The 15210-nt window shown below is 38.0% G+C and overlaps 1 protein-coding gene across 1 annotated transcript in view; it reads right to left on the reverse strand.

The window, feature by feature from the left end:
- LOC111145317 (protein FRA10AC1) overlaps window positions 1–9909 on the reverse strand; it is a 33501-nt gene extending 23592 nt beyond the window's left edge. Inside the window, exons 1-8 of the mRNA XM_022500154.1 lie at window positions 9747–9909; window positions 9573–9640; window positions 7809–7885; window positions 6384–6479; window positions 6210–6255; window positions 3070–3146; window positions 1722–1805; window positions 1076–1160 (exon numbers count right to left, since the gene is read on the reverse strand). Of these exons, the coding sequence (XP_022355862.1) occupies window positions 1076–1160; window positions 1722–1805; window positions 3070–3146; window positions 6210–6255; window positions 6384–6479; window positions 7809–7885 (465 nt within the window). The 5' untranslated portion in view covers window positions 9573–9640; window positions 9747–9909. The remainder of the gene's footprint in view (window positions 1–1075; window positions 1161–1721; window positions 1806–3069; window positions 3147–6209; window positions 6256–6383; window positions 6480–7808; window positions 7886–9572; window positions 9641–9746) is intronic.
- Between the last annotated feature and the right edge of the window lie 5301 nt (window positions 9910–15210).

Genomic DNA, 15210 nt, shown 5'->3' on the forward strand with positions numbered 1-15210 from the left:
TTTTTTTGAAGGGCAATCATGTTTTAATTCACAGTCCTTAATAAATACTGAACAGCAATCAACAAATAAGCTAGCATGGAAAAAGCTGCTTTATTATGTTCCTAGAAAGATTTGTATTTCATACTTGACTTGCAGTGTAGTAACTTCAAGTAACTCCAATTGCTGTGGTGCCTTTTGGGTTTGTTGTGATCAATAACTAGTACAGAGAGGAGAAATGGCTCTTAAGAAACCAAGGAAGTCTTTGGGATGGGTTTGTAAACAAGGTTGTAAAATTGGACACTCTTATCTATAAAAATATTGTGAAGCAACCCACATATTAAAAGCACTATGGAAAAAATATGAAATAAATCATGGTTCGAGATTTAATTAAATGAAAAAGAAATTCTTATAATAAATAAATCTAAAAAAACTTTTAAAATAGATTCTCTGTCTTAATATGAATGTACACTATCCAAAACATAGATTTATGCAACATTCCCTCCCCTATTTCAAACTGAGATCATCTGTTCCAGGTTACTTTCTCTAGCTGTGAATGTGAAATTTGAGATAGAAATAAAAATCACTTTACTATCAACTAAAGTAACTAATGTAAAGCAGGAATGGAAATCTGCCATTACAAAATAGCACTGATAAGAGTTAATTCTACTAGCACAGACATTGGTATAAAAGAAGATGTACATCTGCCTCTTTATAGATGGTAATTTATTTGAAAAAAAAAAAAAAAAGCCTATCAATTTCAAACATCATCTGTGGAACAAGACATCATTCTGCAGTGTCAAATCATTCATTATAATCAGTAGAGGCTCTAGGCCAGAGTTAGGATGAAACAGGATCCAGTAGCCACTTGTGTTTAATTTCAGACTATTCATGCCTCAGCTCACAAAGCACCCTTGACTAAGGCGCCCTTTGTAAATTTCATAGCTGCAGAAGTTAAACTGTCCAAATGACACTTCATAGATGCAGGGCAACCTAGCTCATTTAGCACCTTTAAAAGAATAATATGGGGTGTGATAGTATAATAAAAAGTAATACGGTAATTAAATAAGAACTTTCTATAAATATTTGGAAGGCATACCTTATTTTCTTTGTATCTACTGAGATCTGCTATGCAGTATTCCTTGAATAATTTATCATAGTATTTCTTTGCAAGTTTCTTCTCCCTAGATCCGTAAAAAAACATAAATCTTTTACATTTAGAAATTCAACCACAGTTTGCCACGTGAAAGCAATGTCAAATAAACGACACATATGATATAAATATTAATGTTTTAAAAGAGGCCTATTACTTACATGTGCATAGAATACCTGAATATTAACTATTAATAGTGGCTCTCTCAGGGAGGGAAACAGGAAGATTTACAGTCAGAGGAGAGGAGCCTTACTCTTTTTCACGTTTTGCAATGTTTACATTTTTAAAACCACTTTCAGGTATTACTTTTTCCCAAAATATTTTTAAAAAATTTTTAAAAACCATATTATAGGACAACAAACAATACGGTAAAAGTGTAATATATTTTCTTTTCAAGACAAAGTCAAGCAATGAGAAGTCAGTTAAAACTGCTAAAAATGACCAAAAGAACCAAATCAGAATCAATACTAGGCATGTTTTTATGTCCTCCATTCAGAACTCCTCATGCCGGGGCTGAATGTAAGACACGGAAACAGCAGGAGAGACGGGACTAAAGCAATTCATGCATTACATCTCAGACGGCAAAAATTACCAATTCATGTCCATTTCATCCTCCTCATTCCATAAGAATCTATGATTTTCTCGTATAACATCCATGTCTGTCTTGTCATTTTCCCTGGAAAATAAAACTATTCCAATTACACATAAACACAAAATTGGTCAAATTTAGGAGGTTAAACAGTTCTGTGAGATTTTTTTTTAGCACTTGAGAAAAAATACATGAAGATAAAGATAGTTTTATGTGTGAATGTACATATACTTATAAAAACAATTTCCATATTGAGGCACCTGGGTGGCTGGGTCAGTTAAGCATCTGCCTTCTACTCAGGTCATGGTCCCAGCGTCCTGGGATTGAGCCATGCATCAGGCTCCCTGCTTCTTCTCCTCCCTGCTCCTGCTCTCTCTCCCTCTCTCTCTCACTATGTCTCAAATAAAATAATAAATCTTAAAAAAAGAGAAAAAATTCCATATTTTCAAAAGACACTTATAAAGAATGCTGCTCCAGAAGCAAGTTAAATGGATAAGGCATCCATTCACCTATGGTGCTGGCTTCAATTATACGGATGATGCTAAATCACCAAAGGCAGGAGGAGGAACCTGAATAAACTTGAATAAACACTAAGTGGATAGGGGAAAATAATGAAAGCAAGTTTTATCTAAAAAAAGTCAATAACCCCATTTTCATCACATTTAAAAACTGTGTAAAGAGTTTTCTATACCTCATTTTACTATAGCTTCCTAGAGAGACTGAGTAAGAGCAGAAGAGAATGGGGGGAGGGAATGATATTTTAAGATGCTAACAGTTTGGGGTAAGAACAAGGGATTGTTGGGGAAAACAGGCTAAATTGAGAGGGGGAGATAAATCTGGGGTAGATGAGATCATACAAAGTTTTTTAAGGCTCTACCAAACTCAGAAAATTATTAAGTCAGGGGAAAAAACCCCACACACAACCAAGAGGCTCTGATAGAAGAGCCTCAAATATAGGAAGGAGTTGGTTTTTTTCCTGTTTGCCCTACCTTTTTTTAAAAACCAATCCCAAACACTGAGGTCTAAAAAATTAATTATTTCAAAGATCCTTGCTCAAAAATTTTTTTAAAAATTTACTGCATAATCAGGCACATGAGCATTCGTCACATAACCTGTTATCACCAAGTGCAGACCTGGCTCAGCAGGCTACCTGAGGCCAAATGCCAGAGAAATGGGGTTCATGATGAGATACTTAGCAAGAAGTTATGGATAGCCTCTCCACTTCAGGATATTATATGGAAACTGGAATGGAAAGCTGGAGAGGAGGACTGAATCTGAAGACACAGTAGCTGTGAGTCTTTAAAGACATCCACACTTTCCTCCTGTTCTATGTGAACTTCATGACACTTACCCCAATCGCCGGAAGTCTTCTTTTTTGCCACCATAGTATAAAATATAGTCATTTACAAATTTTGTGTGCCTTTGATACTGAAATGCAAAAAATTAAGGATTTGATTTGCTTAGGAGTTGTTCTGTGTCTATGATAAATGAGTAAGTAAAGAAAAACAGTATAAATCTACTTAGTTTTTTTAATATGCAAATATATATGCTACTATATATGCTTATGAATTAAAAAAATATCTAAAAGGGGGCACCTGGCTCAATCAGTTGAACATCCAATTCCTGGTTTCAGTTCAGATCACAATCTCAGTGTCCTGGGACTGAGCCCCATGTGGGGCTCCATGCCCAGTGCAGAGTTTGCTTGTCTCCCTCTCTTGCTTTGCCCCTCCCCCCACTCACATGCTCTCTCTTTCTCTGAAATAAATAAATCTTTTTAAAAATATATCTAAAAGGGTAAATATTAACTGTTAGGAGTCAATACTGTAGAGCAGAGGGGCTTTCACCTTCTACTTAATACTGTTCCTATTGTTTTTAACACTTTTCAAGCATATACTACTCTTGTGATAAAATATAGTTCTACCTGGGGAGAAAGAGAGCTTCTTATTCTATTGTTGAAATACACACAGACTCACACTAATATTCACTTTAATCATAATATGAAAAGTTATAGTGTCTAAAATTTAAAGGAGTATAATTTGGGACACCTGGGTGGCTCAGTTGGTTAAGCTGTTGCCTTCAGCTCAGGTCATGATCCCAGCGTTCTGGGATCAAGTCCCACATGGGGCTCCTTGCTCAGCGGGGAGCCTGCTTCTCTCTCTGCCTCTGCCTGCCACTCTGCCTGCTTGTGCTCTCTCTCTCTAAGTCTGACAAATAAATAAATAAATAAAATCTTTTAAAAATAAATAAATAAAGAAGTATAATTTACCTTTTATTACCTTAACATATAATTTAATTATTCCAGTAATGATAAAGCCTCTAAAATAGAAGATACAACTTTTATAGTATTAAATCCTAACATTAGGCTTTCAAAAACCTTTAAGAACTCAGATGTTCTTTTTTAATACTTTCTTTTAATATTTAAGAATTCAGGGGCACCTGGGTGGCTCGGTGGGTTAAAGCCTCTGCCTTCGGCTCAGGTCATGATCCCAGGGTCCTGGGATTGAGCCCCGCATCGGGCTCTCTGCTCAGCAGGGAGCCTACTTTCTCCTCTCTCTCTGCCTACCTGTGATCTCTGTCAGATAAATAAATAAAATCTTAAAAAAAAAAAAAAAAAGAATTCAGTCATGTTTATTTTTAATGCAATATAACAAGATATATGAGCATCTTACTTTTTGTTTTGAAAAGCTCAACAGTATTCTCTCCAGAGCTGGACATGCAAATAAAGAACTGACCTCATCCACAGTACTGCCTGACTACACCCTACTATATCAAAGATAAATAATGACTTAATTCATCACAGTACGTTCTAACGGAATACTGAACCATAATATGATACTTCCAAGACTGGCAACAAACCAGTTAACCTTTCAGAAAAGGAAAAAAGAGAAAAGCTAGATATCCAAAGATTTGCATCCTTTCTAGCTCTTGGTCTTTCTCTAACTGGTCATATGACCATGGCAAGTCACTTCAATCTTTTAGATTAACAAATTCTTTCTGTCAATAGTCAATATGCAGGCAATATGGCACCTGTCACAACAGCTTAGCTCTGTCATTTTAGCATGAAAAGTAGGCACAGATAACACCTCAATGAATAAGCACAGTTATGTGCCAATAAAGCTTTATTTATAAAAACAGGTGCTGAATGGGACCTTGCTTCCAGGAAACTAGAGTAGACAAAGATGTACTTCTCCCTGTTCTTCCCACTAAGAACAACTAAAAACCTTGGAAATTGTATCTAAAACAAATATACGAAGATCCTGAAAGGTGAGGAGATGAAGGCATAACAGCTAGGGAGCTCAAGACCCATGGTTACACATGGTGGTTAGCTCCCCACGTTTTCTTTTTGACTCATAAATTCAGACTTGAAAATGAAGAAGCTGGCAAGCTGAAAATGCCAACAAGCACAGACAAGAAAAGTCCCAACAAAGCCTGCTCTCTCTAACTGAATAACCAAGACAGAGGGCACCCCAACAAGACAGGTAACTTAGAGACAATACCTACGCTACTCCAGCGAAAAATTCTAGAAATAACCATGGCCCCACCTCCACCCATGCCAGAAAAGGGGACCTACACTTTCACCCTCATCAGTCTGTAACTAGATACCCCAACACCTCCAAATGACTGGTGTCATAGAAGGCACAAGAGATGCTGAAATGCCAAAGGAACAAGTGACAGATGAGATCCATGGGAAAGTTAAGCTATTGAGTTAGAAGATAAGAAGAATAAATTGGTGGTAAGAGAATTTCTATAACTTAAAACAAAGGATTAGGAAATGGTAACAAAGTAAAACAGATGTCAACAGTTAGGGGATGTATCTAACTGCCATTGTCCCCTTCTCTTAATCCTGACTATAATAAGAAATACCCAGAAACGTGTCAGGTCTTGTTCGTCTTCTCTTTCATTCTCCAATATTCCCAATAGTAATATGGATGGCCAGTGGCAGCAGTCAGACAGGTAAGACAGCCTTACCAAAAAGCTGAGATGAGACGGGGCTATAATAGAGAAGCAAGATATAGCTTAACGACAGCCCCAAGTCACGCCTGAAAGATGAATGAGGCCTGAGGACAGACCACAAATACATCTACTTCTAGATACAAGTTTTACAAAGACCTTAAACAGCCAAGAACCAGGTAGTAAGAGAATAAGAGTTAAAATGAGACTAAAGATAAGACCAGTATTAAAATGAGAAATGTTGACAGCTTGGCAAAAATAAGTTGGAAAAATATCTGCAGGTTCATGGACTTTGTAAACCTATTCATAGATCATTAGTAATATGTTTTATTATTTTTGTTTCTGAGTCCTCCTTATGTATTATGTATTAAAAAAAGAAAATTGTACTCAAAATATAAATGACAAGATTGCATATCAATAAACAGTTACCTTTAAAAATATAATATAGGTCTACCTGACTTCACAAGATTTTATGAAATAAAAAAGTAGATTTTAAAATATTTTATTAGTTAGAAAAATCTAGAGATATAAAAAGGATACAGCATCCATAGCTATAAGGTGAAACCTTCTATTTCTTGCTTCTTCCCTGTAAAAAGATAAATTTTAAGCAAATTCAAATGTCTATATTCTAATTAACAGAATTAAATCCCCAAGTCCCTGAGTTTATAAAAACATCTTAAACTGAAAAAAAGTAATTTACACTGAAGTACATACCTATCCAGCAATTCTGCTGCAACTTGTTTATGGGCCACTTTTCCATGTTTTTCTTTCTGAAATGGCTTTTTGAGCAATAAATCATCTTCAACTGTCCTGGTTTGTGAAGAAGAAAAATTATTAAAAGAGCTCATTTTTCCTCAAAGGATGTTTCCTGTTTCTTCATATTTTCATAACAGGAACAGGTTTTTAAAAATTCAAGTCTTAACTTAAAAAAGACTCACAGATCTTTAATGAGACATTTTATGTCTCCTTAAGTAGTTTAATTACTATCTTAACTTTATCATTTATAAAACGGAGAAAGTGAAACTAACAAATAAATGGATTCTGGTGTCAGATCACCCACGTTCTGGTATCCAAACCTGGGCTCTGCCACGCACTATCTTAACCTTAAGTAAATTTAAGTTACTTAATCTCTTCGTGCCACAATTTTCCCGTTTGTAAAGTAGAGATAATGAAGCTTTTGGTAATCAATAATATAAAAAAATAAGGGTGGATTGTAAGTGAGACAGACTATAGATAATCAGCCCTAGTTCTGAAGATAGGTAGAACCCTAGAGTAGAAACTATTCAACTAGATTTGCTCCAATTCTAGTCTGACAATGTAATATTTTTGAATGAAAAATCTTGAAAATGTAAAGAACCATACAATATAATTTATTGTCACTATTTCTGTTCTTTTGGTCATCCATGAAGACTGAGTACCCAACAAAAATGTTCAGTCCCATTTAGTATACCCAATATATTGCTCTCGGTGTGAAATAATATAGCAATTTTTCTAAGTTTGGTTAATATGAATCCGTTAACCACTCCTAAGTTAACAGATAAAATCAGTTTCTAAACACTAAAAGCTGAAAACAATGTCCCTTCTCACAGCAACATCAAGGTGCGACCTCCTTTTAAGGCCCAGGCTTTATTTGCTGACAGTTCTTGTCCCTTCTAATTCAATGAAAATTTCCATGAGCTCCTTCCTTTGAGCACTTAGTCTGCTCATTTACAAAACCATAAAAATGCACCATATCACAATCTCACTCTCCATGTTAACCTCACTTTGAAGTCACATACTTGCAAAGGGACCACCAACCAAGTCCCTTCTCTTCACTATGACGTTTGCAAGTAAAATCCTTAATAGCTGAATGAATAATAGATGCAAGAGAGAAATCCAAGAGTTTTCATTGATTCCCCTTTTCCCCCACTTCCCTTCCCATAAATCCCTTCACAGCATAAACACTATTTTCTTATTTTTCACCTAAATGTTCTCAAATTCTCAAGTCAATTAATTCTAGTTTAATAAATGAAAATTCATTCAGTAGAGCATTGTTGTCTTCACATGCAAACACAATCCAAAAACTTTCAGTATTATTTATTTATACCTCATTGCAATCTAGAAAGGATATGAAACACAAATCAATAAAAAATTACTTACCTTTTTTTCCTTTTGTTAGATTCTCCACCATGTTCATCATCACTAAAATCAGAGTCATAGCCTCCATGACCATGCATCTGTAAAGGGAGTATAATGTCAGTTACTTAGAACTTAAGTTGCCCATAGTTCGGGAAACAGAATAGTTCAAAAATAAGTTATCTTGAAAAGCCATAATAATTGTAAAGGATCATGGTGGGTATATCACCATTCCTGGGCTATCCAGCATCTAAAACTTTCACTCACTTTGAAATAACAGACTAAACTTTCAGAAATGAATCAACACTTTACACCTTAATTACCAGGAGGCTACTCTCTGACATTCTCATTGAAAATGAAATCTAGAAGTTGCTGTGTGATTGCACATAAGTTCAGCAATGCTTCACTTCTGACTCGGAGTACTAACAGTTGCTGTGTATTTATCAACTTTGTCCCAGATGTTACGGCAAGTCCCTAACAAACACTGCTTCCACTTCTGCAAGTTAGGAACTATGATCTCCATTTTACAGATGAAGAAATCAAGGACAAACAAAGTTAAGTAAATCAACTATAGAGCAAATAAACGGCTAAACTGAACTACTTGATTCTTAAGCTCATGATTTCAACTACTCTAAACTGCCTTTGGAATATGTTAACATGATTATATTCCATTAGATTCACTGTATTTGTGAACAGTCACTATCAAGTCATTAAAACTTTCCTATCTTTTTTTTCAACATATGTTGAGATTTCCTTTTTCTTTTAAACCTAGTTTCCACAAAGTAAACAACCTTGCTCTTTGGCCTAGTTAACTTTATCTTGTTCCAGCTCTTATTTTTAACTGAAATTCTTAGAAATACTGAAAGAGCTCAGTTGTCACTCGGTTGTGTTGGAAGCCTCTGACTGCAGCATTATATTGAATTTGGGACACACGTTAATGGGGAATCAGAGGATGATTTGACTTTTGATGTCATACGCAAATCATATGGCTACAAGGAACTAGTCCCGGTCAAACGACCTATCAAAAATTTTAAACTGTAATATTTACAAGTGCAGCAGGAAAATGAGGAAAGAACTCCCTAAACTATAATGCACTGGACCTACGAAAAGGTACAACAGCACTAGTCTTGGCTACCCTGAATAAAGTCTGTGAACTTTTTCAAACTTAGGTGTGTGGGTGTACACCCTCTTCCCTGTCCCCCAGAATTCTAGAGAGGAAGGTCCTAGCCCAGGTTAGAGATAAAGGTTAGAAGGCCACAGTTCAACTCTACCCTCCCTTACATCTGTCAACACCTGCAGATCTCACACCCTTTATCATATCAACTCCTTGTTCCAGCTGTCTTATCCCATCTATTCAAGCCATACCGGCTTCTCACCCTTTATGTTATTTTCTTTACATCTTGATGGGAGTCAACCATTGTGTGGAGCTTAGAGAAATACTCTGGCATCAGCCTACCAGAGTACAAATCCTGGCTCTGAAATTTTCATGTCTTTCGTTGTGCATGTTCCTTAACCTGAGCCTCAGTTTCCCTTTCTATATAACAAGGCTAATAAGAGTACTGGTCTCATAGGATTGGACGTTAAATAAGCTACAGCATATAAAGAGTTTTAGAACAGAGCCCAGTACGGTAAAATCCTGTAAATGCTGACTACTACTAAAGTCATGTTGTTCCCATAACCCGCGACACCACCTCCTATCCTTGCTCCCCCTCCCCCCTTTTCTCTGGCATCTTCCTTCTTCCCATACCCATCAAAAATCAGGGACTGCACTAAGAAGCTCTCACTCACTTCGGGCTACGAATCGACTGACAAGGGCCGAGAGAAATTCGGGAAGAGACGCCGGGTGTCTCTAGAACCTACCAAAAAAAAAAAAAAAAAAGTAATCAACTAACAGCAAAAGAGGAACAAGTTTGGAGGTCCTTCTCCCCAACCCAGGCTACACTCAAGGTCCTTATCACACACCCCTTCCCTCCTCCCTGCTCCGCCAAGTACGCCCTGCAGAGTCCTCTCCCTTTCTCCCGGAGGCTGCAGAGACGACCCCGGCCTCAGTGAGCCGCTGCAGGGCCCGTCTGGTTCGCGCCGGCCGCGCAGCCTAGCCACAGAGACAGCCGCCGCAGCCCGCTCCCCGCCTCTTCCTACGGATCCCGACTGGGCGCTGCTTCCGGGCTGGCTCGGCCGCGTGTCACATTTAAATAACACCGTACTCGGGCGCGGCGACCTTGTGCTACTGCCAGAACCAGCCCCGGGAAACAAAGGTGACGGAGAACAGGTCCGGGAGGGGAAGCAGAGGCTTTCTGCTATCTCAAGTCGCAGCCCTCAATTTTTTCCTTCCCTTCGAGAGCCCGTCATCTACTGTCGTGTGGCACAGCTCACACTACGCCCACGCCCGTCGTTTGAAAATGTTTTGTTTTAGAAAAAACCCCGCCTGAATATCACCTGCCGTCCTCTTTCTAGTAACCTTAGTAACGCCTCTTCGGAGCATCCTCGTTGCGTGTCTCTAATCTGCCTCTCCTCCCCCACTCCATAAAACAGTTCTCATAATTAGAACAAAAATAACTTTCCATCGTTTCACCACCCACACAATAGATACTATTCCAAATGCAGTGCTGGTGGCAGAAGAGCTCTTGGAATATGGGAGGAAAGGAAGAAGAGGGAATAGGAGATTTCACAGGGTCGCAGATTGTCTGAAGACAGCCACCTGGCACATGTGAAAACGGATCCAAAAGACTTCTTTTAAAAAAAAAGAAGAAAAAGGGGGGAAAAAAGTAAGCAGGAAATTTTAATTATTTGAGCTCCACTAGGTTCTCCCTGTGTTGTACCTTTTCTATGTTATGATGCCTCATTCTGCTTTGCAGACTAGTTACTGGGTTCAGGTCTTGCCTGCCTTCAGAGGATGCTGTTCATCCTTGCTGCCTCCTCAGCCCCCTACACAGTTCCTTGGAAATCAGAAGCGCTAATTAAATATTTGGTGAATTGAACTGGCACGCCACTGACTTTTACAGTGGGCCTATTTCAGAGAAAACCTTGGCACTTAACATACATATCATTTTACATCTTCTGCGCTAAACAGAAGATAACGATATTCAAGGCCCCCTTCTATTTCTGACAGTAAATTATAGATAAATCCTGTTTTACTCAATGCAGTGAATGTGATCTTAAAAATCTGTAAGTCAAAGTAGTGTAAATTCAGTTATTTCAAAATACAATCAGATCATACTATTTTTTTTTTTTTTTTTTTTTTTTGAGCAGGCAAGGGAAGGTCAGAGGAGGAAGGAGAGTAAGCCTTGAGCAGGTTGCACACATGGCACCGAGCCAGATGCAGGGTTTGAGCTCAGGACCCTGAGTTGATAACCTGAGTTGAAATTGAGATCAATGCTAGACTGACTGAGCCACCCAGGGGCCCCAGATTATGCTTCAATAAAGACATTTACTCAAAAAATTTGCAGTAATAGGAAGCCTCACAATTTAACATTATACTTATACTATAATGAATTACTTTGTCAAGCAGTTCCTTATTTTAGTAAAAATCTAAAATCTATAGTTAGTTCTTTTATTATCACTAAAATACATAAAATACATCTGTACCTGGTATTCAATTTACTTTCTACCAGTATTTGACATTTAATAGCATTTTTCTACCATTCTTGGTATGTTTTTGTCCACTGCTTCATTTTACTCTTAAAAACAAGCCCTGTTATTAGCCCCATTTTGCACGTGAGAAATTAAAGCACAGAACTTAAAACCACAGACCTGGTGAAGGTCTAGAACTAGGAGTGCTTGTCTCTCTACAAGACTCAGCTTTTTGTCTGTCTCTGTGTCTCTATCTATCAATTTCTCCCTCTCTTTTAACTCATTGATTGTGTGGAAAGTAGCTTCTGATTCTAACACTAGAATTTTAGATTTGTTGTGCCAGATCATTCAGCTAAAGATTTGTATTTTTCCCTTTGAGGCAGCAATTATTGAAAGAGAAAAAAATAGGAAATATATGTTAGGGATGAATCACACAATCTGAACTAAAAATAATTTGTACAGGATAGAAAAGCTACCTGAACAGAAAATCTCAAGTTAATAATCAGCTCAACAACTATAAAAACATAAATATTAATTGTAGTGCTTGCTCTGGGTAGAGTTGCAAATATATAAGGGTTACAAATATATAAAAGCCAATCCTTACTCTCAAAGGTTAACAAGTAATAAAGAATTTATAGTATAATAACAGCAATATATTCTGTGGGGGCGCCTGGCTAGCTCAGTCAGTAGAACATGAGACTCTTAATTTCGGGGGTGTGAGTTCAAGCCTCATGTTGGGAATATATATTCTATCATATGCCAACTACCTAGCAAATGGCATAAACCTATAGTTCCTAATCTATAAAGTGTATTATTTCAATGAATGTGAAAATTTAAATGTACACCAGTGCCATGTGCCATATAACTCAAAGCAACAAAATACTATGATAGGTATGTGGTGGGGGTGAGGGAAGTTAGTCTCACTCCTCTGCATTACCTTTCACTGTCAACATACATACTCTTTTTGCCCGCTCAGAAAGCTGCTCTGGGAAATAGTATGGTAAAGAGACACATATCAAAGTCAGCCAGACTGTCTTCCACTTACTAGGTGGGAAATCTTGGGCAAATTTTTCATTCTCTGAGTCTTAATTTCTTCATCTACAAAACAGAGATTATACTAGTAGCTATCTTACAGGGGGTTAATGAGTTTTAAAATTAAATGATGTAGCAAAAATGCTTAGCATGATGCCTAGTTCATAAGGAGTATGTAATGAATACTACTTGAGGAAAGAAGCAGATTACAAGCATTCTTTCTTGAGAATAAGTTTAAAAATTAACTGCTGCTTGAATATAGCCCAGAAACAGATCCACTCATATATAATCCCATGATTAATGACATAGTTTTAAGGGTGGACTTTTCAATAAATAGTTCTGGGTCAATTAAATAATATGTAAGAAAATACTGATTCCTACTTTACACCACACACAAAAGTCAGTTTCAAAGAACACAGGAAAACATCTTCATGATATTTGATGATGTCTTCCTTAGGGCATAAAAAAATCTTCCTAGGGCGCCTGGGTGGCTCAGTCAGTTAAGCGACTGCCTTCGGCTCAGGTCATGATCCCAGGGTCCTGGGATGGAGCCCCGCAGGGGGCTCCCTGGTCAGTGGAGAGCCTGCTTCTCCCTCTCCCTCTGCCTGCCCCTCTGCCTACTTGTGCTCTCTCCATCTCTCTGTCAATAAATAAATAAAATCTTAAAAAAAATCTTCCTAGACAGAACACACAAAGGGCTAACCATAAAGGAAAAAAACAACAAATTAACGACTTCTGTTCATTCTGAAAGCTATTGAACAATGAAAACTTAATTCACAAAGTAAGTATGCATATTTCACAAATTATCAGATTATATGAAGAACTTTAAAAGCCATTAAGTAAAAGGTGAAAACCTAATAGAAAATTTAGCCAAAGTCTCCAACGAATAGTTCACCAAAAAATGATATCCAAATGGCCAATGCATATAAAACAAACTGCTCATCTTTAGTAGTTATCAAAGAAATGGAAACTATGAACACAACATACCCCATTACACATGCTCCAGAATGGTTAAATGGAAAGGATGGATCTAGCACTGATGAATATCCTGTGTCTCATGTATTCTATTCCTCAGTATATTTTCTTTTTTAATTTTTTTAATTTTAATTTTTTTAAATTTTTCCTCAGTGTATTTTCAACATAAGACTATACATATGTTCATTGGAAGACCTGAACTATGGAACGCTAGTTACAAATAACTGCACTATTTATAAATAAAAAACTAGAAGCAACCCAAGTGTCCATCAGCATTAGAATAGTTGAGTAAATTGTAGCTTATTCACACAATGGAAGACCATAGAGCAATAATAGCAAATAAACCACAACTATATGCAACAACAGAAATGAATCTCATAAATATAATACTGAGCAAAGAAACATTGCATATGCAAAAGAATACACATACTACAATCTCATCTATATAGAGTCAGGATAAATGGTTTCCCTGATGGGTCAAGAGCAAGTAACAAGAAGGGGGTACAAGGCAGTGGTGGGGAGGGCTTCTGGGGAAGATGGCAATATTCTGTTTCTTGATCCTTGCATTCAGTACATGAGTGGTTCATTTGTACTTATGGTTTGTGTACATTTTTAAGGATTTATTTATTTTAGAGAGAGAGAGAAAGGACGGGGAGAGGGGCAGAGGGAAAGGAGACAGAGAATCGCAAGCAGACTCCCTGTGGAGCATGGTGTGGGGCTCAATCTCATGATTCTGAGATCATGACCTGAGCGGAAATCAGAAGTCAGATGCTTAACTGACTGAGCCACCCAGGTGCTCCTGGTTTGCGTACTTTTATGTGTGAATATTATACTTCAATAAAAAATTTGCATTTTAAAAAAATTGAACTATTCCTAGAGGTTTTTAAAAATTTTGGCTTTAATGGGTTAATGGTAGTGTCAGTGATTAAAGGAGTGTCAGGCATAACAGAATAGGTTGGGCAATAGAGAGGTGGGATTTCCTGGGAAATCATGGCATATAAATGCTACATAGTCAAAGACAAATTTCCTAGGCCCTGAGATGGGGGCAGCCAGGGGGTGGGGGTGAGGGGGGAGCTCTGTAAGTGCTTAGTCAGCACCCAAAGGACTGAAAGCCCCCAGGCCTAGAATCCTCAGCAAGGTCAGCCTGTGCTTCCTGGATGTTTACAAGTCAGGGTCGGGCAGAGGGCAGCCCTGCAGCCTCCATGGTAGAGCTCTGTCGGTGAACAGAGATACAGTCCAATAGGTATCTTTCACAAGCTGGTCAGAGGTCAGGCACTTACTTGTGTAAACGCCCAAAGGAAACTGCCAGAGCACCAACACTGAGGTTGGATGGACTTTGGGAAGTTAAGTGGAGAGACAGCAAGATACCAATTACCAAATGAATTGATTGTCATCTTTAGGCCTGCTCCCAGGAGGCAAGAATGGAGACAGGATGTCTATCAAATTCCTCTCTGAGGCAGTCGTGGGTAAGGAGCCTTGTGATTAAGAGATAGGGAGACGCCAGATCAGACGAGATGAGAAGCAGACACCAGGAACACTAAAGTCACCGGAAAACTGATGCACTTATTTTTTGTCATATAATATCTGTGTGCCTAAAGATTTCATGCCTTGCTCAGGCACGTGCAAAGTAGAGAGATTCGCTGGACTAATGAAGGTTGATGGGTGTCATATCTCTGGATTCTGCCTCAAGGGCTGGCTAGGCCTGGGCCCATCACCATGGAAAATACATAATTCCCCCATCAAGGCCCAAGCTCTCTAGGGGGCACAGACACAGACACAAGTCATTAGATTACATCGCTGTGGGCAGTGATTGGGAGAGACCCAAAAGGCTGTGGAAGTGCCAGAGAGA

Source organism: Enhydra lutris, unplaced genomic scaffold, assembly GCF_002288905.1.
Source record: "Enhydra lutris kenyoni isolate GAN:26980312 unplaced genomic scaffold, ASM228890v2 scaffoldscaffold12, whole genome shotgun sequence".
NCBI classification, from domain to species: domain Eukaryota; kingdom Metazoa; phylum Chordata; class Mammalia; order Carnivora; family Mustelidae; genus Enhydra; species Enhydra lutris.